A 26633-nucleotide genomic window follows, 5' to 3' on the forward strand; every position below is an offset into this window, starting at 1 on the left:
AGACAATCTTCTACCTGCCAGTCTCCGAAACCCAGCTGACACACATTCAGCTCCACTGACTGTAAACATTTCTGGTATCCAGGTTTTTACCTGGGGTAAAAAAAGGGCTGAAAGCCTTCCACAGAACAACGTAAGATTCACTAGCGAACAAGGACAATGTTTCAAGTTTACTCCAGGGAACAGTCGTTGCTGTTAACACCGAAAGGGAAAATCACCTCAGTAATTTACCAAAGCCAGACTAAAAATGAAGGCATTGCAACGCAGCAGTTTCAAGATTCACTCAGGCAGCCCAACTGCCACCTTGTGGCTAACAAATCATCCTGCTGCAACTCTGCTACATTATTCCTTCCTCATTTACTCCTTCATTATTTATTCCATACACATATAGAATAAATCTCAAGACAACGTACCCTAGGCACAATAAATACCTCTGATTCTCTAGAGTCCAAATATACAATATAGATCAATGTTGTTAGAAGGGAAAAGGAGATAAATTCAATTACCTCAAGCCTTACATTGCAGAGACCTGTATGTGGGGAAGCATCTGGGTTGGCATAAGATTCATAAGATCATCCATATTCTGCTACTATTCTGTGCAGGCTGATCTGACAAAGGAAACCAACTTCAACAACTTATTTCATTTGACAATTGGGTCAAATACCCAATTCTTTATGTAATTCTAAAGAATTTAAAAAGAAGAAACCCACCAATTTTCGAGGAGATTCTTGCATCTGTTGTGGCCCTTTCAATTAACCTAAACAGCTGTTTGAAAAGACCTAGTAGTCTTTGAGGCTATGAAGAATCTGCAAGGAAATGTGCACAAGAATTTTGGAGCTTCCTATAAGTTCATTAGGTTTTCAGTCCATTTAGCACTTTCAGTATCTTCCGTTACTGATGCACGTATTACCTTACACCTTTTTTTCACACTGACTTGATGCTCAAATTTTGGTTTTGCCACCAAATGAATTTTCTACATTGCAGAAAAGTTCAGCATGGTATGAGTCTAAGAGAAACAGGAGGGCCCCAACCATGGTGTCACTCACAAAGAAGAACACAACCACCTTTTATCACTTTTATGGAACTCACCTTGAAAAATGGTCTTTGTACCTTCCATTAGAAACAAAAGACAGAACGACCAAAAGGCTGCAGCATGTTCCAACACACTTATCACGCACACATATTTCCATGAACATCTACAAGCCATTCAAAGCTGAAGGAAAAAGTATGTAAGTCTGATCATAAAGCACATGTCATGAGCCAATTTCTTTTTTCCCCACTTCCATTAGTTAAATCAGAGGCTCTTAGTATCTGTGCCTCCCCTACCTTTCCACAGGAAAGCAGCAGCAAAATGCTGCAGATTCCAAATCATTATTATAATTATTATGATCTTTATCCGCTCCCTACAGTTCCAACTGGAACTGCTATTCCAAACTGTGTGGGGTGGTTTGCTCTGAAACAGGTGTCTTCAGCTGAAGATCTGCAAGCTGAACTCCACAAAATAAACATGTTTAGCGTGGGCTTGGGGTGCTGTCAGCCGGTAGTGTTTTTAGCAAATGAAAGTATAGAAGACAACCATAAAAAAACAACTTTTTTTTTTTTTCAAATGTGTATTTTCACATACATTTTGCTGGTCTCCAACAAGAAGAAAGACTGCACTAAGGACATTATAGAGGTGACTAAGTACATTTAAGGTTTCTTTCAACTGTTGTCTCACCAAACATCGGTTATGATTTGCTAATTAATCCAGTACTTTCAGAATCACATTTTAAATTGAAATATTTTAGAAAGCTGTAACAAAAGATTTAGAAACATCATTTTCAGAAGGTGATAGGTATCAACAAATAATAGAAGGCTGCTTGAAAAATGTTTATGTTTAAAATTTAATGAATATTGCACATATCCTGTTCAACAGTTACGCTCTACTCAATGTATTATAATTGAGCTCTACTGAATTACTTTTCTAGTGAATAAATACTGTACACGCTGTACTGTGAAGAGACATCATGTAATGTATACTAATTAACCCATTATATCTGTAGAGAAGATCATATCTGAAATATCAAATTAGCAGGAATTAAACATCTCAAAGGATTAATGAAATGTTATGGAGCCATTCACTTCCAGGTCAACAGGTTCAATTTCAGCCTAGTTTAATAGTTATAATGAATTTATGTGCTGGAGATAACAATTCTCTGCATCCATTCATAAATCAGGGTAAGAACCTGTACCAAGAAGAGCAGCCTTTACTCACACAGCCAGAACGAGGTAGCCAGCAATATTATGCTTGGCCTGTATGTGGCATGGGGCCTTGGGCTCCGTGAGGTCAAGTAACGTAGTTAGTGGGTGCCTGCAAAACAAGGAGGCAGCAGTGAGGGACACCAGAGACACTCCGTCAGTTCTCTTTTCTGACGATTGCCACCCCCAGCAATAAAGCTGGGGCAGTTTGCGGGCAGAACATTCAGCTCCTTCTCTTTTATTTGACCTAAGAGTCCCCTCTGCTTATCCTGGTTCTGATCGCAGCAGCCCATGCTGCTTCTAGCAGAGGCACAGGCAGCACGAGAAAAAGATGGGGGGAAGGAAGAATTATAGCCCACTTTCATACAACAGACTGTTACATGGGAAATACTTCCTCAACCAGAAGTACTGAGATACCACCAACACGCTGAAAATAAACTGTGGCAGCCTGCATGATATATGATAGAAGTGTAAAACTTGCAAGATTGTCCTCTTTCAATGACTACAAACAGAATTCGAGAACAAAGAGCATCTAACAGCTGTTTACTTTTCTTTCCTGGCACTTGTGTATTCCGAATAATAATTAAAAAAAAGGCAAATATGACAACCCTAAAGTTATATGGAGCCAGTCCAGGACTGCCTTGTATGCACATTCCCCTGCTTGTCATCTCTCTCAACACTCCCACAACAGTAAATGCATTAAGATCTTTAGTACAATTTGTGCTATATACTTAATCTTTCTATGGGAAGCTAGTGAAGTACAGCATGCAGTACTGGCAGTAGAAATGCAGATGCATTTTTACTGATCCATCTAACCTTTTGTCACTTTAGCCACTAACCTCCCTCTTGTATGGTAGGCATCTTTCAAGTACTGAATTCCTTCTAGATCTATTTCTCCTGTAGCATACTAAGTCACCCAACTGCGATGCAAAGCTTCTACAGATCATCCAATGCTTGCAATCACCGTTATTTTACTAAGCTATATATTTTTAAATTACTTTCGTAGTAATTTAAAATCATTACATGCTCTCCAATTTTAAAAGTGCAATTTTCACTATGGCTTCTCGAACCAGTGGAAAGCACCATTTATATTTGTTAATTTGTATCTGTTCAAGCAAGAAAAAAGAAAATATCTAATATACACAGACACAATGTATAGTATTTAATAAGAGTTTAAGAAAAAAGTACCTACTGCGATGCAGATGAGCACAAGGCATTCTTGTGTTGGGCAGTCAAGAGAAGAAGAAAGAAGAAACCCCTCCTAAAGCACTTGAGAAAAATGTTAGCAATAATTTAAGACGTAAAGTAAAAACTGAAATTTTCAGCATCCCATTTTGAACAGTAAAACCCTAGTGCTTTAACGCAGAGGGCTAACTCTGTGTTGTGTGTGTACGTGCGTGTTTGCATGCGCACCTGTGTCAGAAGATAACTTTTATTACATCGGTATTGTAGGAAAAAGCACAAAAAAAAGCCCTTTGTTGGTCTAATATAAGCCAATACCTCTTCATCAAAACCTTGTCTTTCTCATCACCACCACCATGGCTACAAGACTATTTACATACAAATTAAAAAAAAAAAAAAACTCCCTTGGTGAGCTTTACAATTGCATCTCTGACATTCCAGTGCAATACTTAATCCACTTAGAACAGGCAGTAGAAATAAGAAACTTGTGTATTTTTACACTTCATCCTGAATGCTATAAAAACTCTTCTCTGTTCTCCTTAGTCCTAACAGACACAAACATCAAGTCGCATGTCATGCAGGAGCCCTGGGTAACAAAACAAGCTTTGACACTGGAGCGAGAAAGAGGCAGCAGCACTGGGGTCGTGGTGTTGCTGGATAAACTATAAGGTCCACAGGGAAATCTAAATGGTGTATTTTTCTGTTTACCTTCAGGTGACAATGTCCAAGTGCTTTAACACATCACTGAATGTCTGTTACAAAAACTCCTGTCACTAAGAATAAAAATGGATGGATGAATAATGGTTAGGCTGGACCTTCTGCCTCTTGCCAGTAGGACTGGGTAAAGATTTAAAAACAGCTTGTAAGCAATATGCTGCCAATCTAGACCTATATAATCAGGCCTAGAATCAACATTCACCATTACAGACACATCGACTTACCTCTGAACAGAAGTAAGTTAGGTAGTTGCTGGCATTTCTCCAAGGACCCCCAATTCATTGGCTGAAGTCAGTAAAGAAATTACTCATTTCACAACCTTTTTATCCAACTATATTCACAGACAGCGATGAATAGCTTGTTTTTTCCTTCTTGAATAACTTGCATTCTGATTGAATTGAGTAAATATGATAGTCTGCCCTCCACCATGAATAAAAAAAGAATGTTTCAAAATACAATACACTGTAAAATGTTTTGAATGTCCCCTCCACATAAAACCCCACCATACGTGAAACAAATCTTTGTTTCAATACAAAAGGAGAAACAACAACAACAGAACAGCAGATACATCTCAGCAGATAAAAGAAAGGGATTTCCCTTTTTTGTTTTCAATCTCTGCTGCCTCTTTCTACGTCTTTTTGTAAGATAACATTCAGTAGTTTCATCAGGTGCAAACCAACGATAACTCAGACAGTTGCAAATAAAAATTAACATGCTGGCTATACGAGGTACTCCATCACAGAAGGCAGAGCTTTACCTATCTTGTGCGTATTGGTCTCCACAGTAAGAAAGGTGTGGCTTCAGGAGAGGCTGGAGGGTTTTCTTCTTCTTGTGTGGTTGTGTTTTTTGGTTGTGAGTTTTGTTTTGTGCTTTTTTTTTTTTTTTTTTTTTTTATATGCACAGCATTAGATGGTGGTTTCCTGCAGAGTAGTCGCCTTCTTGGATAAGGTACAACTGCTAAAGCTGTGCAGTCAAGAAATTGTGTTGTATTTGTCTGCTACCTAATATACTTCCACATCAGCAATCACTTCTATCCAGACTGATCTATCCAGATCAAGTATCTCTAAAGTAATACTGGCCTCTGATAAGGCACCCTCACAATTTAAAAGATAACACGCTTATCCTCGCAAAGCATTCTAGGGCTAAAAATTGTGGTTCTTCTAAAAAACATTTTATAAGAAAGCCTTCCTTGAAAATAATTTAACTTATTTTTTTAATTGAACTTTGTGCAATCCTTTCAGGTTGCTTTGAAGAAAAATGTTGAATTAATCCATACCCTCAAATGCCTTAGAAAGGAGAAAAATCCCAGCAGTAAATCCACCTAATTAAGTGGGGGTGTATCTAGCCCATAGGCTATTACTGCATCTCAGCTTAATATTTTTAAACATTCTATATGTGGAACAGGCGGTAAGCTCTCATCATTATTTCTCAAATGAAGCTGAACAGATCTAACCCAAATTACAGCAAGATAAACCAGACAAGTTAAGTGATGAAAATTGTACTTTTTCCTCTGCTTTAGGGACGCTGCTGGCTCATCTGTCCTCTGATCAAGGTGAGCCTGATAAAGCTGAAAATTACACTGTGTGACTGGATTGTACGAGATTATCTTTCCCCTGAGAAGTCATTTATTTTAGTAACCCTTGATGAATAAGAAACTTTCTGCTCCAACATGACGATCTTGTGTGGGCACAACTCCTTATTGCTTTGAGTGAGAGATCACGTAAAAGAAACAGAATATAGGTGGCTAGGTCTTCTTTATGGTTCAAAGACAGATGTGCCCTAAAAGATAGACCCTCAGAGACCACAAGTTTCATAAAATGCAATAATTATCGTCATTAGTTTGTAGGTTTAACTGCAAAAGTTACTGGTATGTCTTCCACTTTTTGAGTGTGAGGAAAATCCAGTTTTGGTTTTGAGAGAGCTTGCTCTGTAGAATTTTGAGTTTCTTGAACTTTAGACGATTCCAGGAGATGTTGCATGTTAAGTTTGAAAATAAGGCGAGGATCGGGTCCAGAAAGAGATGGACAATTGCAGCGCTCTCTTATTTTAAGAGCCTGTGAATACATAGGAAAACAAATCAAGCTCATTTAAACAGGATAAAAAAAGGTTTCAGACAGTGATTTGGCTTTCCAGTAAGGTCTGCATTTGCATATAAAGCTTAATGAGTATAAAATTGAGTCAGAATTGCTACTGAAAAACTTTTCAACAGAAACCAAGATTTCCTGAGAAGAAATGTATCTTTTAATATGGTAAAACAATGGAAAGAAAATGAAGAATGAAAAATGTTTTCTCGTAGGCAGTCTCCCAAAGAATGGATAATCTAAAAGGTACCTCTTAAATAAGTATGAAGTTCTCAAACTATTTTATGTGCTATTTGTGCACATCAGTAACTTTTACCTTCTAATTTACATTCATATGTAAATTAAAATGACTGCATACTTCATCAGCTATGTTTCATTATTGAAGTAATTATATATACAGGCATCTGGCTGGAAAGAAAAAAAAGAAGGGAAAAATCTTCAGTAATGTAACAGACATTTAACTGTTTGGCAGAGAAATCCAGATGGTTTATCGGTATAGTTAAGGTCCAGTTACACAAGTGATCTCATCTTCAAGAAACATTTGAATACAGAGCTTCCAAGTGTTCTCAGAAAACAGATGTCTCTAGAATGTAAGAATCTATCTATCTGGATTAAGAGATTAGCACTAGGAGACAAACTTTAATTAATCCTGCTTACAAAATAACGGAAGTGTCAGAGCTTCCCTTTTACAGATTAGAAAGTAGAGGCACAAAGGAGTCAAAGGATTTCACAGAGAAGTGAAATCCATTAGTACAGGCACATTTCCTCCAGCTTTGTGTTCTGGTCAACAGATCATTCTGCCTTGAAGACAATCTGAGAAAGGTAATGACACCGGATGAGTCTTCTCAAAGGCATTGTGGAGCATTGGTATAAAACAGGATAAAGTCATCTGTTTTAAAGGATGCTTAATTTGGTGTTCATTTTAATGAAGCCAAACTTACTAACTAGTCCATTCAAACGGGCAGGTTTTTTTTAAAGATGGCAATGGGTAGTGCACAAACCAGTTTGATGCAGTACTTTCCAACTGGTCGTACGCAGGCCTACCAGTGCCCATGGATTCTCCTAGAACACTCATGTAGCCTTACCAAGTAAAGCAAGCTTCTATATATTACACAGAAAACTTTATGTAGAATTTTAGAGGGTTCTACTTTTCCGATGAGAGCTATTTTTTCAAGATTTGCAAATAAAACAAGTCAAAAATTATCTTGATGTTTAGCACCAATCAATGGCCACAGTGATAGTCACTTTTATGCAAGGTTCACTGTATCTTAGCCTCAATCAACAGCATAACCTAGTGACAGAGTAACATCCAGCTTCATTTTTAATATTTTCATGGGAAAATAAGTTCATGTGTAGAGTTCATTCCATTTCCTTCATAACCATATATTCTAGAAAAGTAATGACCACATCTGTCCTGAGTTGTAGCCAGGTGCCTCCTGCCAGTTCTAGGGACAGCTATGAGAAAGCGTGTCAATTCTGTATGGATTAAAGAGGAGGAAGAAAGTAAGAGGTTTTTAAAGCAGTTCCACTGAAAAACGGAGTGGGAAATTTTAGTCTGCTTTATATGCACTAGATTTGGTTGAAATACCAAATCAAATATTCCAATACACCTGTGTATAAGTATTTGCCCATCGCTTTGAAACAATTTAGTACTCTTTCACAGGAGATACTGGGAACATCTTACTACAGCAGACTGTAAAATGGAAAAGCTGAGCTTCTTAAATAATTTCTTTGTATGAGGAGGTACCAAAACATATTTCTCCCTAACTTTAGTACAGCAAACTAATAAGACTTTCATGTAAATGGCTATAAACAAAGAGAATTTAAAGGCAACAACTGGTTTTGGAAAAAAAAAGAAGATGCATTCCAGGAATGTAGGAAGAGTTTTCCCAACTGTTTCTTGTTTAAGTGTAACATTTAAATTACTGCATATGCAAGTCTGGATTAGGCATGCAAATATTCCCCTTGTCAAACTTTTAAAGAACATAAATAAAGCTCTCAGTATTTGTTTTTCTACAAGGTGATAGTCCATGTAGTCATCAAGTATAACTATACCACTGAACACTCTTCTGCCTCAGTGACCAATTAAATTCTAAAGTGATGTTTTTGACAAACCAAGAGTTTTCTCTTGTTCTCTTACAGAACATCAGCTGCTGCAAGACTACATTAACGTCAGGCAGCATTATTCAAGGCAAATGGAAATATAAAGATTTAGGCTGTATCCTGGAAAGGGCAACATAATCCTCTTTTAAACTAATTTAGCAATTTTAAATCTCATGGGGGGTTTTGCTATATGGCGCCTGGCTTATTTCCATGGTTTCACTTATCTCAAATACTGAAGCCACAACAGCAAAGGTCCAAAACAATACTTCAGAGTTAACACTTTTACCCTGTGGGTGTCTTTGTTTTCTTGCTACACATAAAGCTGTCGAAGAGAGAAGGAGGCATCTATTCAACACCCTCAACCCACGTGCCATTAAAAAGACTGCAGTTATGAGAATGCAAAGCTGTGTTGACGTATCGTCTCACTGTTAAAAACATCTAAGACTAAACATTCTAATGAAGGTAGGCTTTGCATTTATGTATGTATGTATGTATGTTTGTGACTGCTGTGAAATATTCAACCTTATTCAGAAGGTGTTCTTTCCCTGGCTCTGTTGACTACTGCACTTTTCTTTTGTGCCACCAACGCTGTAGCATCATTAATGTGCCAATAACTGGCTGAAGACCTTACAGTACATTTTTCCTGAAAGATAAAACAGCCAACCATGGTCAGCCACACTGTACTTTCAAAATCATCAGCAACTTCAAATCTGATAATTTAATATGGCTCAATTAAATTGTTTTCCACCAGTTTGGGTAAAAAGACGAGTAAAAGCATTCTTAATGAAGCAAATGCATATCAATTTCAGTAAGAAAATGTTTCATCATCTGTATACTGAAGAATGTTCTGAATAAAGACAATGGACAGAACCGAGACAAGGTTAACTAGCTAGAGTGAGTACATTGAGGCACCTGGAAATTAAGAGCACTGTAATGCTATTCTTTTCAGATTAACTTTAAGAAAGAAATATTACTCTTCAGAATAAAGACCACCTAAGTGCTTACTGGCTCAGAAGACATCAAATAAGATATCAAAATTACTGCTTGTAAGGTAGCGAAGGTGAAGCTGTTTTTCTTATCAATATAATTGCAGCCATCTCCTGCAAGGTATTGAAAGGGGGGAAGGCGTAAGAACTAGGGAGGCCTGCCCCACCCTGATGCTTTCAAATAAAACCCAACAGCAAGACAAATACAGGAGAAAAAAAAGTATTTTTTCCTCTCCCAGTGCTCATCCTTCACCACTGTCACAGGTAAGCAGGCTAACTGCATCGTGACCCCTTATAATCTTTTGGAGCAAATCCTACCTGTCAGGCTAAAAGTCACCCTCTTAACTCCACAAACAAGGCCAAGGGTTAAAATTCTCTTTGTATAAACCGTAATTACCTCGGCAGAGCTGAATTCTGGTCTGGCCTTGCAACTCTGACAAAAACTAAGGAATAGCACAAGCATGCCGCAAAATAAATCAGAAAAGCTGAGTTGCAAACTGAATTACAATTAGCAGACATAGAAGACAACAACGGGTTCTACAAATGAAGTAGCAGTACAAAGATGATTAGGAGTGGATAGATTTGTTACTTGATAGAGAAAGAAAAGCAACTGACATATAACGCTAATACTTCACATCTTCCAGTGATTCTATGGGCACAGGAAAGGAAAATTGTGACAAAATATTTAAATTTATGGAGAAGATAGAAACATAGGTCAGTATTTTTTGTTATTTTCCGACAAATACTTACATTGATAGGACTTATATTAGTATGCTCTAGTACTAGAACTATCTCAGGTAATCTTCACATCATTAACGAAAGGCAAATATACCATCCCCTTTTTGAAAAGCAAGGGAAAGAAATGAAAAGGAAGTAAAATAAATGTATCTTTAATACCCCAATAGACACCTGAAAGAGGAATAAAGTAAATAACTACCCAAGCAATAAGAAAAACAGTAAACAGCCAACATGGATTTGACAAGAACAAATCTTGCCAAAATATTTTTTTTTTTTTAAATTTAATTGTCCTAGCAGGCAAACGAGAGCAGTAGAAATGACATGTCCCAACTTAGTAACTGACTCTAGAAATGATTTCAGTACGGTACTTCCACAAGGAAGTGTTGGAAACAGGTGTTAGAGTAAATCAAAAATGGAATCTGAGTGAACAACATGATGCCAAAAAAGCAAATGTCATGTCAAGATGAATTTTTGTGTCACAGGCAAAGGCTCAGTAGATAACCACCTGCTTTATTCAGTATTGCTGAAGCTTCAGCTGATGTACTGTGTTCAGTTTGGACAACTTACAAGGAAAAAGGTAGACAAGCTTTAGTGAGTCAGAGAACAATAAAATAAAAAATTCAGAGATGAACCAGCAGATCCTTTAGCTGCTCTCTGGCTCTATACTTCCATGATTTTTCTCTCCACAACAATGATAAGCTACTGTACTACAACATTATTTTAAGATTTCTTTTTCTGAAAATAAAATGCATAGGGCCTTTGAGCATTTCACCACCTTCCACGTAGGAATTCTAGGAGATTACAGTCTCCTATTTAACAGAGTTATCATTTGGCTGGCATATTCTGTTCTCCTGGTGTACAATCCAAATTGTTCCAGGCAGAGGGGGAAATCCTTTAAAAACATGACAAATCTTTTTCATTTTCTCTATTTCCTTTCCAGGAGAGTGCTACTTTGCAACTGTTTATAGTTCTCTATTTATTAATTCCTCAGTTTAGCTGTAGCTTACAACTTGTTCAGAAATGCAGATGCAAGATCTTTAAAACTCCTTTGATTGCTCCCTGTCTTTTAATTATGTGAAAAGAGAATCCTTGTGATATTGCTGCTTTAATTTACATTTCCTGAGACTGTTAAGTTGCCTCATTGAGACAAGCTATTTCATTACCTGAACAAAAATTTTTCATTTTATATAATCAGAGTTTATTGTGAGCTTGATCAGAAATCTGTAGAGAAACATCTTCACATCCTGAGAAGACCAAAAACTTGTCACATATTTTTCCTAGCTATGCTAGCTGGTCTAATAATAGATATTATCTTGTCCTAAAAAAACATTACAGCTTCAAAACCACCTGTATATGAAACACAACATTTATATCAGTATCTTTAATACAAACTGGTCTATTTAATTAACATCTTCAGAGAAAGGGCAATTTCAAAACCAAATACGAATGTAAAAGCCAGCAGAATTTTTTTTCTTTAGGATTCCTGCCTTTTTTCCTTGCTTATGATGGATCTGATGCCGAGTCTAAGTAGTAGTTTCTTCATAGAGAGATAAAAAGGCTCTTTTAGATATCTAGCTTCTCCTCTTGGGCTCTGAACATCTAATGGCCATTAATATATGGTAAACATACGGTTCTAAAATGCTTTAAGTATGTGAATGGTGAAATAAAAAGCTGCTGACGTTGAACAGCAAAGCCCTGGGATTCCCTTCAAATGCCTGAAATTCAGATTCAAGGAGGCAGCTCTCAATCAAAGGAGAGTAAACACTTCAGACGAGAAGCCTCCAACAACACTTCCACATAACTTCTTTCATTTTTATTCCATTTTTTCCAGTATCAGCCTCACTGATCTGTCAAACTTTGTTAAAAAGGAGCCTTCAGCCCCTGCTTTCTAAACCTACTCCAAAAAAAGTGCAAGGTAGAAGGCAAATGAAAACATCTCAGTCTCTATCATACTTTGGAAGAAAGTTTCCTAGCCTCCACAGCTCTTGTAAGTGAGAGCAGTGATAAAAAGATGAAAGGTTACTCCACCTGCTAAACTGCAAGAGATAAGACAAAAATAATAATAAGTCTGCTATGACTACACAGTTGCTCATTTATTTAACTTATTTGCTCAGTCCTGGAGTAAAACGCAAGAAGGTATTTATTTCCATGTTATAAGCCAGTCAATAATTGTATAAAAAATAAAGGATTCTGAATACTTCATGTTCAATCTAACTAAAAAAAAGGCTCCAGAAATGCGTATCATTTTCTATTCAGCTGCTCTAAAAATATTGCTCATCAAAATATTCTCACAGCCTGTTTTTGCAAGGTACAGAATTTGTGCATATTAATTTAAAATATTCAGTCTAGCCGTTCTCCAACCTCCTACCCCTTATCTCTGTTTTGATTTATGCTATCATTTAGAATATTTACTGCATTTGTTCTCAAAGGATTCATGAAAATTCTCCTCTTTTCCTCCTTTGAAATCAGTAAACACCTCAACATTTTAGTGCTCTCTCTGCCAATAAATCTTCAACTGTCTTTGCAGCTTAGAACTGAGAAAGATGGTAAGTGACTGGGAATTTAAAGGGAAAAAAAACAGGAAGAAGAAGAAATTGCAAGTTTGTTATAAGAAAGGAAATTTCCTTTAGCTTGTTTGCAAAACAATGTCATGAAGCGCTCTAATACACAGCAACTTAAAAAAAATCTAACAAATAAGTAGACAAAAAAATCGTGTTATTTTACTGTAGTAAAAAAAAAAAAGAAAATCTGCTTAAAGAAATAGTAAACATACTAAGATTACTGAACTTGGAACAGTTCTCAAATAAGAGAACTAGCACTTGGTTAACAGCAGAAATTTTTGCTTAATCTACCAGTAAATAATACACCAAATTAAGAGAATCCCCAAGTAGCTATCTACATGGCATTCTTCTGAGGCGCAATCCAAAAGAAATTACAGAACAGACTGCAGATGGATGGGCAATCGCGTGAATTATCTCAATGTCCTTAGAGTGGGGTAAAATTTTTTCCCTAATGTGATGGAACAAATAGAAAGATTTGAAGAAAAAAGCAGGCTGCAAAATCTACAGAGACCTATCGTAACTAGGGCTATTAAGAAATCTACTGGGGATCTGACATTCTTCTGAGGCACTGTTATTCGAGGTGTGTTCAATTCCACATCAGCGGGAGAGACAGGATAGTAGGGAGCATTCTCTAGTTGACAGCCTTGGACTAGCTACCAAAGCAATGAAAGAGAAGAGAGTTTAGAGACAGTTTAGGGATCCAACTTAAAATCTGGCTTCCAAAACGGCATAAAAGGGAAAAGATAGTGACACAGGTCTCATTCATTCACATCCATACTAGAAATGCCTTTAAAAAGCAGAAGTATTACAGTTTGATTAGAAAACAGGAAATAAGCCACTAGAGCTAATTGCATTTTACCTGTACTATCATAATGTTTCCTTTTTAGTAGAATTATCAAGAAGGTTAAGATTCTTATGACAGAAAATTTCTGTATGGGTAAAGGGAAAGATAAGCATGATGCAACGAGAGTTGCTTGTGGCTGATGCCAAACGAATTCAGACAACCGTCCTCAAAGAAAAAGCTACAGTTCCTTCAACTGCTCACCTCTGGAATAAGCCGGTCCAAGTGCTCAGCTCTATTCTCATGTGAAGGGTGCGTGGAGAGCCACTCTGGTAACTTGGGCTGCCCTTGAATGGCTTCTGCTAATTCCATTTGCTGCCAAAATACACTGCTTGCTCTTACATCCACACAAGCCTGAAAGCAGAAACGTATACACCACTGCCTTTAAGGTAATATGATACACATTCTAATTCCACTGATCTCTAACAAAAAATTACACCCAAATTAGGTAATTCAGAAGAAGGAATAATAGGATTCACAATTTCTGCCGTGTGCTTGTTCTTTAAAAGAAAAAAAAATACTCAGCTGCTTGTTCCATGTTATATTTGCTAGATACAATATAGCATAAGAACAAGTTAATCATCTGCACAGATTTAAGTAAATTTAAAGGTGAGAGTCAAAAATAAGAAGTGATAATAATTCACAGTTAAATATATCTGAAAACAAGCTACAAAGGCTTTTCTGTATGTGATTATACTGCCTTTTAAAAGGGTGATTTTTGTAATCCACAACAGGTAAAAGCAATAATTCTGGAGAACTATGACTCTCCTATCTCTCTCTACAGAAGTACCAATTTAACTATAGAAAGTTGTGGAACATTAAGAATGGCACTTGCATATCACCAACAACCTCCTTTATACTTGACTTTAAGTGGAAGGAAAAAAGAACAAGATTTCCTACATTGGTTTTCATTTCTTTAAGAGGAAAAGATGAGTGCTCATAAGACAATGACTCCCCTACCCAGAGCTGTATTAGTGGTGCTTTGTCCTTTGAATTTTATTTCTTGAAGTTATTATTACAAAATTGTATCTGCACAAGCAGAGAAATGCTGAGAAAGCACTTTGCTTGTTTCTCTCTGATAAGTCCCTACAACTTCATTGGTATTACAAAGCAGTGAGTTACCCACACAGCAATTACGTTTTTCCATGGATTGCATTAGTCCTCTAGATGACTTTAAACCATAAATGCAGTTTCAGTCCCAGAATTGAAGTTCATTTTAACAATTCTGCATTGAAGAAATATTAATAAATAATAAGAAAACGGAAATTCTCCTTATGAAATATTAACACTAGATGGTGCTGCTCTCATAGATATCTAACACTTAAGAATTATTTATCTCTATTGCACCTAGCTAGAACTGATTGCTGTTTTATTTTGATGAATTTAGAACGGAAACTCGCAGGAACAAAAAAAGGCAGACTCTAAAATGAATTATGGAAAAAGATTTGAGTAATCTCTTACCAAATTTTTGTCTTACTTTAGCAAAGATAGCTTATTTTCACAGCTGTACTTAAAATAAACTTTAAATACCAGAAAAGTGTTGATATACTTCATAAGTATGAGAAATCATATAAAGTACAATTATAATTATCAGAGTTCTTAAATTTTCCTGTATTGTTATGAAAATAAACATTATAGATAAGAATATTTTAAATGCATGAAAACATAGTAAAGCATTCCTCAAAAATTCTTGCAATAGTGGAAGCTAAGTGAAAGGTAGAAGTTCAAAGTACCATTTATATCTCCAGGTACAATTTAATATATTCTACATACGAAAGATCACTATTTGGCTTTCTCCTCTTTGTAAATACATAGCCTTTTCTTCTAGTAGTAATAAATTATATAGAAAGTATACTGTGTCATTGATAATGCACAACTTAACAAATTCCAATTTATTACATAGAATTTAGCTAGAAGGACTTTGTTTTTCCCTATAAACTGCATTTTTCCCACTACTTCATTAATCTACATTTCTTAAAAAAGGAAAAAAGCAACCAGAGTTTACCTCTGCATGAAGTATGAAACTCCCTCTGGTTATAATGGAAAGTGAAAAGTGTCTGTTCGGTTGCTAATCAAACAAACCAGACGTAGTTACCTTTGCTGCAAACTGAAGTCCCACTTTATCAGCTTCAGCCTCCAACGTTCTGCTGTACGGTCTATCAAACATAAACTGCAAAAAAAGCACAGAGCTCCATTCCATGCTTTAAATAAAGCATTTTTCTAGCCTCTTCAGAACAAATGATATTTATGTATCATGTTTACATTGCGTGCAATCAGTATTAGTTTGTCTTAATGTAACCTTTAATTACATTATATATAACACATGGATCTTGTATTTGGTTGAAATTCATTCAAATTATACATATTTTCATGGCCCCTCTCATCAGCCAGCATCATTGCATTTTGCAGTGGCCAAAGGGTCGACATCAACTTTAAACTAATTGATTTAAAACTTTATAAGCAGAAATATATTACTGGTCAGGGTTGTACGGAAGATTCAGAGTCAGAAGAAACAAGCTGGTTATGAACAAAATGGAATTTTCTCATTTCGCTTTTATCGGCATTAAGATTTTAGCTGTAGCAACACTACGTAAAAAAAAAAAAAAACCAATGGCTTATATGATTACCTTCTTTAAACCCAGTACCATCTACTTTGTATGGTAAGCAGCCCACAGTATGGAATACAACCATAAACATTTCCATGGAAAAAAAAAAAAAATCACTTATTTACCATGATTATCCCTCACCACAAGGTGCAGATTGCCCTTGAGAAATCAGACTGGAAGACATAAATATGACCAAATACTCTCCCTTTTGTCTATGTTCTGACAATTTATTAACAGGCACTAAGAGACAGTGGTAGCTTTGTCAAATTGTTATTTATTCATACAACCCAGGATGTTCTGGCACATAATTCATGTACATTTTGGCAGCCTTGCCCTAGTATATCAGGTTAGAGTAAAGGCAAATCAGGACTTGTTAAAACAGCCTGCTCCTGCCGAGATAAGCAACGTGTCAAAGCATCCTGATCTCAGCATAGATTAGGAAATACAAACAGAAGAATGCGGATGTGCAAAGTTAGTGAAGAAGAAAAGGTTTCATCAGCTCTTTATTTGGTCATAGAAGCAGATCTTCTTTACATGTTCCAGTAAAAAAAAAAAAAAAAAAAAAAAAAAACAGAAATGAAGAGCACCAAAGAAACGGTCCAATACTTTGAGTATATAAAGATATCGGTAACTTTTTGTTTCTTTCTAAAGTAGTGAATGTGCTTTTTTTTATTTACTAGGTCAAAAATAAACTTAGAAGCAATCAGAGCTTGTCCTCTACAGTTATATCCAAGCCAAATACATTGATATAAAATATCAAAAAAGTAAGCACTGAAGACAGTAAGTATTGAAAAACTGACAATTGAAAAGTAAGCAGTGAAGCTCTTCACTTCCTTACAGACCTTGCACGTTGCAATTACAAAGGTGTTTTGAAATCCTCTGAAGATAAAGTCATTGTTTGAAGGGGACTATGTATTTTTAATTGCCCTGAAAATTGCTCAAAGTCTACTGGAGGCAAAGATACCCCCAGCTGGTCTGTCACATATTCCTGAAGCACCATTCCTCAGTTAGCAAGATCTACTTTTTTTTTTTTTTTTTTTTTTAATTATTAAGCACTTTCCAATGAGGAATAGAAACTGGTAATGGGCAAGAGGACAGCACAAAGCGTTAACTGAAACAGATAGATGCTTGCACAAGCAGGTTGTTTTCTACTTCTTCAGTTACAACCACTTTCTGGAAGCTTTACAGCAATTTTAAGAAGGTAAATTTAAGAGCTAGGAAACTGGTGGTGTGAATGCATGTGTAATTTTAATAGACCATCTAGACAGAGAGCTTTGGGACAGCAAGAAGATGGCCACAAGATCAGCTTTGAAACTCCTACCTCTTAAACAGCTTTGTGTTTACAGTTAAGCAGCAGGGTATTACTATTTACCTCTATCCCAAAACTGTACCCAAAACGTTGTTGTATTCTGAAAAATAAATACAACTATTTGTACTGCTAATGTGTCCTGGTTTCAGGTAGGACAGAGTTAATTTTTCCTCCTAGTAGCTGGCAGGGTGCTATGTTTTGGATTAGGATGAGAAGAGCGCTGATAACATGCTGATGTTTTAATTGTTGTAGAGCAGTGCTTACACCAAGCCAAGGACTTTTCAGCTTCTCGCTCTGTCCTGCTAGCGAGCAGGCTGGGGGTGCAGCAGGAGCTGGGAGGGGACAGACCCAGGACAGCTGACCCAAACTGGCCAAAGGGGTATTCCATACCATCTGGTGTCATGCTGAACAATATATAGGGGTGGCTAGCCGGGGTGGGGGGGCGGCTGCTCGGGGATAGGCTGGGCATCGGTCAACGGGTGGTGAGCAATTGCGTTGTGCATCACTTATTTCGTACACATTATTACTATTAATACTATTATTATTATTATTTTTTTTTTTTTCCTGTCTTAATAAACTGTCTTTATCTCAACTCACAGACTTCACTTTCCCGTTTCTCTCCCCCATCCCGGAGAGGGAGGGGGGAGGGTGAGCGAACGGCTGTGTGGTGTTTGGCTGCCAGCCGGGCTAAACCACAACATAATGCAATCCCTGGTTCAGGACCAACCCATGCTACAGAAGCAAGGATGCATCCGAGGAAAACATCACCCTCTATCTGCTGCTGTTTGCTTTACTTTTCCTCTGTGCATCAGCTACTAGTCAGAGACGAGCAGTAGCCTAAACAGACCCTGATGCGATACCACACAACAATTCTCATTGAATGTGTAGCATTCCCAGGCTTATGTTCCCATATAAAATAATTTCTGCTCTAACAGCAAAGGGAACGTGTTTCAGTTCAGAAATACATGACTAAAGAACAACAATGAACGAATCCTATGAGAAAACTCAAGGCAAGCGAAATCACTAGCACTGGAGAAAAAGGCAGGGCTGAAGCTAACATGTGAAAAAGCCTACAAAGAGTCACTAGAAATTACTTACAGTCAACAACAAAAAAGCAAACCATGGTCAATAAATTAAAAAGTAAAGCACCTGAGGTCATAAGAACAAATACTGAAATAGAAGTGAGCACTGCAATGTGGCCTAAGCAACCGTTTCATAGAGTAGAGCCAGACATTGCCATGATAATAAGGGCAAACTGGGATGCTAAAACATTAACAAGTAAAATATGGCTATGGAAAAAGAAACTGAAGCATCCTGAGAAAACGAGTAGGAAGAGTTTTTTCCATGTAAGCACAATAGAAAAAGGTCGAATGGAGGAAGCAAACAGATGTTGCACTCACAGGTGAGTAGCAAACAAAAATTCCTATTCAACATCTTTTGTATATGGAATACATTCTTGCCAATAATGATTACTTATTTACTCAGCATTACATATGGATACATTTAGTTTTATTTAAGGTAAGCCTAACCACTGTTTTAAACCAAGACCTTACTGTACATTATCTCATAAACGATAGATCTCTCCTATAGCACAGTAGGACCAAGAAGGGCTTAAAGCCAGATTCCATTTGCAATCTAAAGCCCAACTCCAACCTACAATGCCAGAACATCAGCTGCAGTAGCCTAGGAGAAAAGATGCTGACAGGGAACTAAATCTTGCTGTCTAAATTATGAGCAGTGTCAGGATTGATTCACACTTTGCTTTTTCCCAATTCAGCTCTTCAAAATGCTGACTAGCATTCATCAATGTATTGGTTTCTTAGCTACTTGTAGAAATATCCAAGCTCGTTAGACATAATTTATGCTCACAATCCACATGTCTACCCATTAGCATAATTACCAAAACAGATTGGTTATATTTAAATTTCTGAAGAACCAGGTGAAATATCAGATAAATCATCAAGAGAAGTCAACGAAACCAAAGAGCTATTTCACTGCATTCCAGATTCAAGTTTTATGATTTAAAGAAAACTTAAAAAAAAAAAAAAAAAAAAGAAAAAAGAAAAAAAAAAGGATAACTGTCCAGAAGCAGGCAGTAAACGAGACAGCAGGGAAAAAACAGCACCACAATAACCACTGAATTTTACTTTATGGGAAGTATGCTGTCTGTGAAGATTATTTCAGTAAGTTTTATTATAGCATAGTTCCTACTTTAAAAGAACATTTAGACTCACAACTTCCTTATCTTGAAATCCACAAAAATGTATTTAAAGATACTCTTTCCATATATTTTAGTTTGTTTAGAAACATTTTAGCAACTACTCAAGATAAAAACATGGCATTTTAAAACTTTAAAACGTGAGATACATTTCAAACAGGCAATCATTTAACTTAATTGGCAAGCAAGTGCTAAGGGCCCATCCAACTAAATCCAATCATTATTTAAGATCCAAAGTTTTTCAAGATGACAAATGAGAATATATATCAACTAAAGCAGATGTATATTTATAAAAACATATTTCCTTCAAAAACATACTGATATATTTATTTTTGCTTATAATCTCTCCTCTGCTTTTTCCCCCAAACATACTGTTCAGCGGTACTATCTCCTCAAGACTATAAATGTTTTTCCATGAACTCTAGAAGGATAATAAGAAATATTTCAACACGTTTGCAATGAATGTCAGAAACAGATGTATTCAAATAAGTTGTGTGAAGTATTCCATAGTCAGGCTTACCTCCTGCAACTTACTCTGAATCCACTGGCCAACAACCGCCAAACTATCACGAGGACAGATGGCCCAAATCATAGTGAGAAAGATGAGTGATAGGAAATCCAAGAAGTGAACCAGACTGGCTTTCTCTGCCTGGTAACAAAAATGGTTCAGTTTTCATTCATTACCACCTGTTTTTTGTTTTTGAAGAACACAATATACTTTCAAAACACTATAAAATCGCTAAATTTTATTCTATGCAGCCACAGGAACAAGTTCCTGTGCTTGAACCAAAACAAAACAAGAAAAAAACAACACAAAACCCAAAACCAGTTGGATACAAGGTTCTTTCAGTATAGAATCCACACCAACTACCTAAATACAGCTGGAACAAACATATTTTGCCTGTCTCCCAATTGGAAAGATTCAAAGCCTGGGATAAGATGATGGCAGTATGCAGACCGAGTTCTTTAGTAAGAAGCCCATGAAACAGTTGGAAGGAAAAACCCATAAAGACCTAGAAGACTGTTGTTTACATTAACTTGAGAAAAGACACGTCAGTTAGACAGAAACACTAATGGAACAAGGAGAAAGGAAGCAGCTCTACATTTTTTTGTCTATTGTGTTCTTCTAATTTCAGAAACTAAAAAATCCTGAAGAATGAAACTGAAATTATTCTGTTTTTCAGACCTCTATCTGACATACAACAAATTGATCTGAGGACTGAAAAGTCAGGTCATGCCATACTTTTCTCTACGCCAGGTGGGTGACACAGGTTCCATACAAAGAAGGTAAGCTGTTTTTATTCTGAAAAACATTTCTAATAAGTTTAGCAAGTCTAATTTGACTCAACTGAACCCCAAGCAACTACGACGTGAACATTGTTGCTCATCCAAAATCATACAACTTGCAGTAAAACTGTTCTGGATTTTCACTGCCTTCAAAACATATTTATCTATTTCCAGATTATTTTGTAATTTCATCAGGATGTTTATGCCTAAAAGGTCCTTGTTATGTCTTCTCAACTGATGGATAGGTAGTGGACGCATTTTATTTTTAAACTACTTGTACAGATAGAAGACATTTTGTATGCAAAGCAGCACTTTCAAGCAAATCACCTCAATCCAGAACAGTATGAACCCTATTTCTACACCATACTCTTTTTCATAGTTGCACCTTCAAAGCACAACAGAACGATTACATCCATTCTTTAGTGCTTAAATGGCAAAGAACTACCGATTTCAACACATGAAGGACATAAAAAAAATAAGTTTGTGAAGGCAATCATCTCTAAATGCAGAATCAAGCTCCAGGCATTCTGGAGTTTTGCATTCCAAAACTGTGCCACTAAAATAAAACACCATGCATTTCAGAAGAAGGTATTGAAGTATATCTACTTATGCAGATATTAACAAATCTAGGAGTAACAAACTGAGTTGCTGAGTGCCTCCAGTTCCTTAAGTCTACACTATAGGAGGAGAGACATCTACAGACCAAGTTCTAAATGACTGTTAATAGTGAGCCATAATCCATCCACGTACTTATTAAAAAATAAATAAATAAAAATAAAAACCACTGGCAGACATTGTGCTAACACTGACTACCAAAGGAGACTTCAGGCAGTTCTTATATGGAGTTCTATTATTCCTGTAGTAATAACTTGTAAGTTAAATTATAAGAAATAACTTAAAAGTTAAGTTATAAGAATATAAGAATAAACCGTATCAGAATAGTCTCATTTCAAAGTCAGTTTTTCATTAATTAAAAAGAGTCACAGTGAAATTTTGGTGGGTAGTGAGTGGAAAGTTATTAATTATAATTGATTATAATTATTTAAAGAAAGCTGTCTAAAATTCTTGAATACTTACTGCGTGTTCCAGCACAGCATGAGCTATTTCATGTCCCAGAATGAAAGACAGCTGGTGGATATCAGAAACTGCATTTAGCAATCCAGTGAAAACAAATACTTGACCGTTCTGTGAACAAGACGGGGTGAAAATTAAGTAGAAGGTAAATAAATGAAATGCTCTTTCAATATTACTAATAATTTTTCTGTTTGGGTTCAACTTACTGGAAGCACAAAAGCATTTACTCCTGGTTCATCTACCACATGGATAACCCAGTCGAGTGCCGAGACCTGTGGGACGTCCTTATTGCTCTCAGATAAATGACCAACAACGCTCTTCACAACCTGATAGCGTGCATCTGTCTCAGGCAGCATTTTACTTTTGAATTCCTCCATCCACTGAAAGAAGAATTCATTGATTGCCACGCAGAACAAACACACAGTAAATGACTACTTGGTAAACTAATTTAGAGGCTATGAACAACTTCTTTAAAGCTCATTTTTTATACATTTTTCTTTCATATAGCCCAACCCAATATAGTAGAGTTCATGCTTTCAGACTCCCTATCTAAGGATTTATAAACTTAAAAGGAAGTAAACTAACCACAGATCAATAATAGGATAGTATAAACTCGCCTCCTACAGCCTCATACACCTGGTATTTTCCTAATACACACAGTTAAGCTTGGCATCACAATTTGGCAAAGCTTTCTGTATCTTTCTGAATTCCCATTTGAATTTATAATTTCTTTATAGCTCTGTATTTCTTTTGTACCTTCTAAGTTGGTCAAACTTGTACCAAAGATGCAACAGAATATGTCTTTGTACTACTTCTGCTATGTTCTTCTCTCACATTCTCTGTAATTCACGAATACAGTGACATTTGTATATGGCTGAATGTTTTGAGTTTCACTGACATTAGAACAGCAAGTCACAGAACTCAAAGTCACAGAAATCAGAACAATGGGCAATCTAAAAGAAAGCTATTAAAGAAGAAGGAGCTGATCAAATGGAAGAAAAAAAGAAGTAGAACTGAGTGTATTCTCAATAGTGGGGAGCAATACTTTACAAATTGACAGCTTAGAAAAAAGGACCTTAAACGAGTGCCAAGGAATGTTCAAACCAGCAAAGAAAGTGGGGCAGATCTAGGTGTGTACCTATTATACTTTTATTGCCTCTATCAGACTTTTGTATTTACTGTATTACAATAACACTGTTAGAAACGTTTGCTACATACATGTGATGTGTTCTTCAACCATCATGTGCCCCTGAATGATTTGCTGGTGAGAAGGTAACTCTTAGAAAGGATAGGGATAAGATGAGGGGGTAACTTATGGGGATGCTCTGGGGGGTTCTGAGCACAAAGTACAGCAAAGTACTGCATAATCCTCATTCCTGTTAAGAGGTAAAAGAGAATCTGCTTGTCAAGAAGTGTGCCAGAGAACAGAGCTATAGCCTTTACTTATAGGTTAAATACCACTAGGTGTGTTTGCCTATCTCACCACGAAAACAATATAAAGCATTAACAGTTTTTGAGTGCTTGTTATTTTTCTTTAAAATCTTACCATATCATACTCCATCTGTGACAGCTGCCTAAAATGCTCTTTTCCAAACACCAACAGCCGGGCACGCCCAGTGATGGGTGTCTCCTCCAAGTGAGTAAAATAAAACATGACAAATAAAACTCCTAAGCTACTGATACCCAGGAGTATCTTCCATTTATTTCTCCTTGCACTTTCCTTAAAAAGTTCCCGTTTATTAGGAGGAAGTGCCTTCCACCAATTTCTTATGCTCCTGTAAGACACAAACAACTGTCAACTTAGGACATAGTTAAAAAGGGGGTTGTTAGCATCTGCCGTTGCTCTACTCTCTATTACATTCTCACCTTGTGAGAACTTAAGAAAGGTTATAATCTACTTGACTCCTACTCACCCTCTCCCTTTCCTCTTCTTCCCTCCCACAGGAAGAGAAGGGGGAACGCCCCTTAGTATCTTGAGGCATTCTACCCTCTACCATGTGTAGGCGAGGATTAGAAGGTCAAAAGACACATCTAACACCTCTGATAATGGAAAATAATTTCTTACTGAGCAAACTGTCAGCCTAGGCCCAAGTTCTGCAAACCTTTCAAAAATATTACAATGAAAAGACTACAAATACACCTATCAGTCTCTACAAAGAGTGATGAACATATGCATGTCTTTGCACAATAGAGTCTTACTCTGAGAGTAAGTAAGATAAAATTTTACCTGCCAAGAATGATAGCAAATAGTTTCTGAGCTGGCTTAACAATAATCCAGAAAAGGGGAACAGGTGCAGCCTGAATTGATGGTGATGTGTGAAAAAACCTGGTGATTTGAATGTTCCAAGCTGAAAAATGACTTGGGTGTTGCCCTGCAGAACTGATTTGGAAGGACGTAATCCTCTCCCCCAGAAACGGAGAGGACTGAAAGCAAAACCATCCTGAACGGTGATGTGTATTCTTCCATACTTCTGTTTTTGGGACGTTCAAAAGACACCTCTGTCCTTTACCAAGAAAGTTTCTGTAGTGGTCAGGGCTTCCAGTCAAAAAATAGTTTCTAGTATTTCCACTCAAATTCAGCCTTTGGCATCTGTCTTGTATAGAACCGACTTGAATTTGGCAATGTCCTGTGTAAGACTTGTAGAGCTTATTGTACTTCCCCTGCTTGGTCAAAGAAGCCAAACGAAAGAAAATACAGCTCCTGCCCGGCAACTTCAGACCACAGATGATATTCATAACCTCTTTGGTTGGTTAATCTGAAACAAACAAACAAAAAAGGTATTAAGAAAGTCACCCCAACAGGAAACCTTGAAATGTTACTTCATTTCATCTGAGCAGGTATCTCCTATTTCTTTGCCCAGGCAAAAAGAGTCACAGTTACAACTGCACCCTGTTGCAGATCTAACATATGACCCTGCCTTCAACTGTAACAAGCCCAGCACCTCACATTTTATCACTGAGAACAAAACAGTATCCTTGGTTATTATTGCTCTTTAATTACAAAGAGACCAGAACGACTGCAGGTGCTCCTCGTGGAACAGATCTGTGCACACCATCCCCTTTCCACCCTGGGCTCCTTGCCACAGGTGCCGTTCGCACACCCTGAGGAAAACCGGGATTTATTGAGCATTTCGCTAACATTTTTCTCCTCAGCGCACGGCTCACCCGGCCTGGAAACGCAGCGGCCCCTCAGCAGCTCCCAGCCGGGCAGGCCCCAGCTCCCGGCCCCAGCCCCAGCCCCAGCCCCGCTCCCCTCAGGGAGCAGCTCCCCCCGACTATCGCGACTATCGTGACATGTGCAGACGTGAGGAGGCGCGGGAGGAAGAGGGAACGTGGCACTCTGAGGCGGACGGGGAGGGGGGGAGACGTGCTGGGGATCCGCTGTGGGAAACACCTCCTCCGCCGGGCTCCCCTACTCACCACCCCAGCAGGCGGAGGAGGAGGAGGAGACGCCGCCGATGCCGGGCCGGGGCGGGAGGAAGACGGGAGGAGAGGAGACGGGACAGGACATGACAGGACGGGATGGGCCCGGCCCAGCACCGCCCCGCGCCCGTTTCCGTCCCCGTCCCGTTCCCTCAGGCGGCGGCGGTCTTCGCCCCTCCCCCCACACCTCGAGCGCCTGCGTCCGCCATTTTGTGGCGGTGCCGCCGCTCGGCCTGGGCCCTGTGGGGAGGCGGCCATGCTCCGGGGGGGCTCCTCAGGGGAGCTGGGGCAGCCCTTCGCCAACCCTTCCTTCCCTTCCCCTGGCTTTGCCCCGCTATGCTGTGGTGAGGCCTGTGTGTGTGTCCCTCCCTGCACCCACTCTTGGCTGGGTCCCTGGGTTTGACAGTGTGGTGGTCCCAAGCCTGTCCTTCAGCTTTCTGAGCTCGTGAGGTGTGCCTTGGGCTCGTTTGCTGCAGTTTTTGGTAATCTGAAGCATCAAAGTACTTACTGCTACAAGAGAGCTCCTAACAGGCTTGTGGAAAGGAGCAGTGAGCTCTGCTACCACAGTGGGAGGTGGGGTCTGGCTATTACCAGCCCCAAGAAAATGCCAAGTTGCTAACACTTTGTAACTTTTGGCCTACCTATCTAGCTGGCAGAAGCACATCTTAAAGGATGCATCGGGCAAATTATGTGAAAAACAGGTTATTTGACAAATGAAGGGGTGAGTCTGGAATGTGGGTGGTAAGGATTGGGCATCCAGGCTTCCTATGTGTCCCGGGGCTTTGCTAAAGGCCCTTTTACAGGGAAGGGAAGAAGCCCTGATCTTTATGTTCAGCAGTCACATACACTCACTGAATAAAGTCAGGTATCGTTCAATGTTTGCTGACATCTCCAGTTGTCCACCCCTTTGTACTACTGAGGCCCTCTACTGTGACAGTTTTTAACCATTTATTTCAGCTGCCTGAGAAAATAAATCATAACTAGATTTTGAAGTCCAAGCTGAGAAGGAACCTCCCGTAGTGACAGGTAGAAAGTCTGTTTTCAGTAGACACAATTCTTTTAAGAACTGTCCAGCCTCCACTATAGTAAGGTGCATAATAAGTAAAATCTGTCAGCCAATTAGCACAGCATTAATTTTTGTGATTATCAGCTCCAGTCATGAAGGCAGATGAGCTGTAGCAGGAGAAGAGCCCTTAGTATAACCTAAGGCCTGTGCGTGTCCCAGCTGTCAAGAAATAAAGAATCAAGATGGAAGTTTTCATGGCTGTCTCC

At 38.0% G+C, this 26633-nt stretch overlaps 1 protein-coding gene across 5 annotated transcripts; it reads right to left on the minus strand.

Annotated features, from left to right (window-relative positions):
• Positions 1 to 1090: 1090 nt before the first annotated feature.
• Positions 1091 to 25484, minus strand: OMA1 (OMA1 zinc metallopeptidase). 5 transcript variants are annotated; one of them, XR_004777329.2, is made up of 10 exons: positions 25359 to 25484; positions 24166 to 24694; positions 23485 to 23713; positions 22145 to 22318; positions 21942 to 22049; positions 20098 to 20226; positions 15540 to 15614; positions 13649 to 13798; positions 4359 to 6188; positions 1580 to 3504 (listed from the first exon to the last, which is right to left on the minus strand). XR_004777329.2 is itself a non-coding variant. In XM_035538246.2 (9 exons), exons 2-9 carry the CDS (start codon positions 24672 to 24674, stop codon positions 5970 to 5972), a joined length of 1593 nt encoding a protein of 530 aa, XP_035394139.1. In that variant the 5' UTR covers positions 24675 to 24694; positions 25359 to 25484; the 3' UTR covers positions 1091 to 5969. The 5 variants fall into 5 exon arrangements, 3 of the variants coding, with proteins under 3 accessions (XP_035394139.1, XP_050568071.1, XP_035394137.1); XR_007708582.1 differs by having other exon boundaries at positions 1582 to 2347; XM_035538246.2 differs by having other exon boundaries at positions 1091 to 6188.
• Between the last annotated feature and the right edge of the window lie 1149 nt (positions 25485 to 26633).

This window comes from Cygnus atratus, chromosome 8 (assembly GCF_013377495.2).
Source record: "Cygnus atratus isolate AKBS03 ecotype Queensland, Australia chromosome 8, CAtr_DNAZoo_HiC_assembly, whole genome shotgun sequence".
Lineage (NCBI taxonomy): Eukaryota > Metazoa > Chordata > Aves > Anseriformes > Anatidae > Cygnus > Cygnus atratus.

Bases quoted from the DNA above. Each gene is read 5' to 3' on its own strand.
- OMA1 (XM_035538246.2), bottom strand. From the start codon at position 24,674: ATGAATATCATCTGTGGTCTGAAGTTGCCGGGCAGGAGCTGTATTTTC. The intron at 22,319-23,484 runs GTAAGATTTTAA...TTCTTCTTTCAG, and splicing joins CACAGATGGAGTATGATATG to TGGATGGAGGAATTCAAAAG. The intron at 22,050-22,144 runs GTAAGTTGAACC...TCTTGTTCACAG, and splicing joins TAAATGCTTTTGTGCTTCCA to AACGGTCAAGTATTTGTTTT.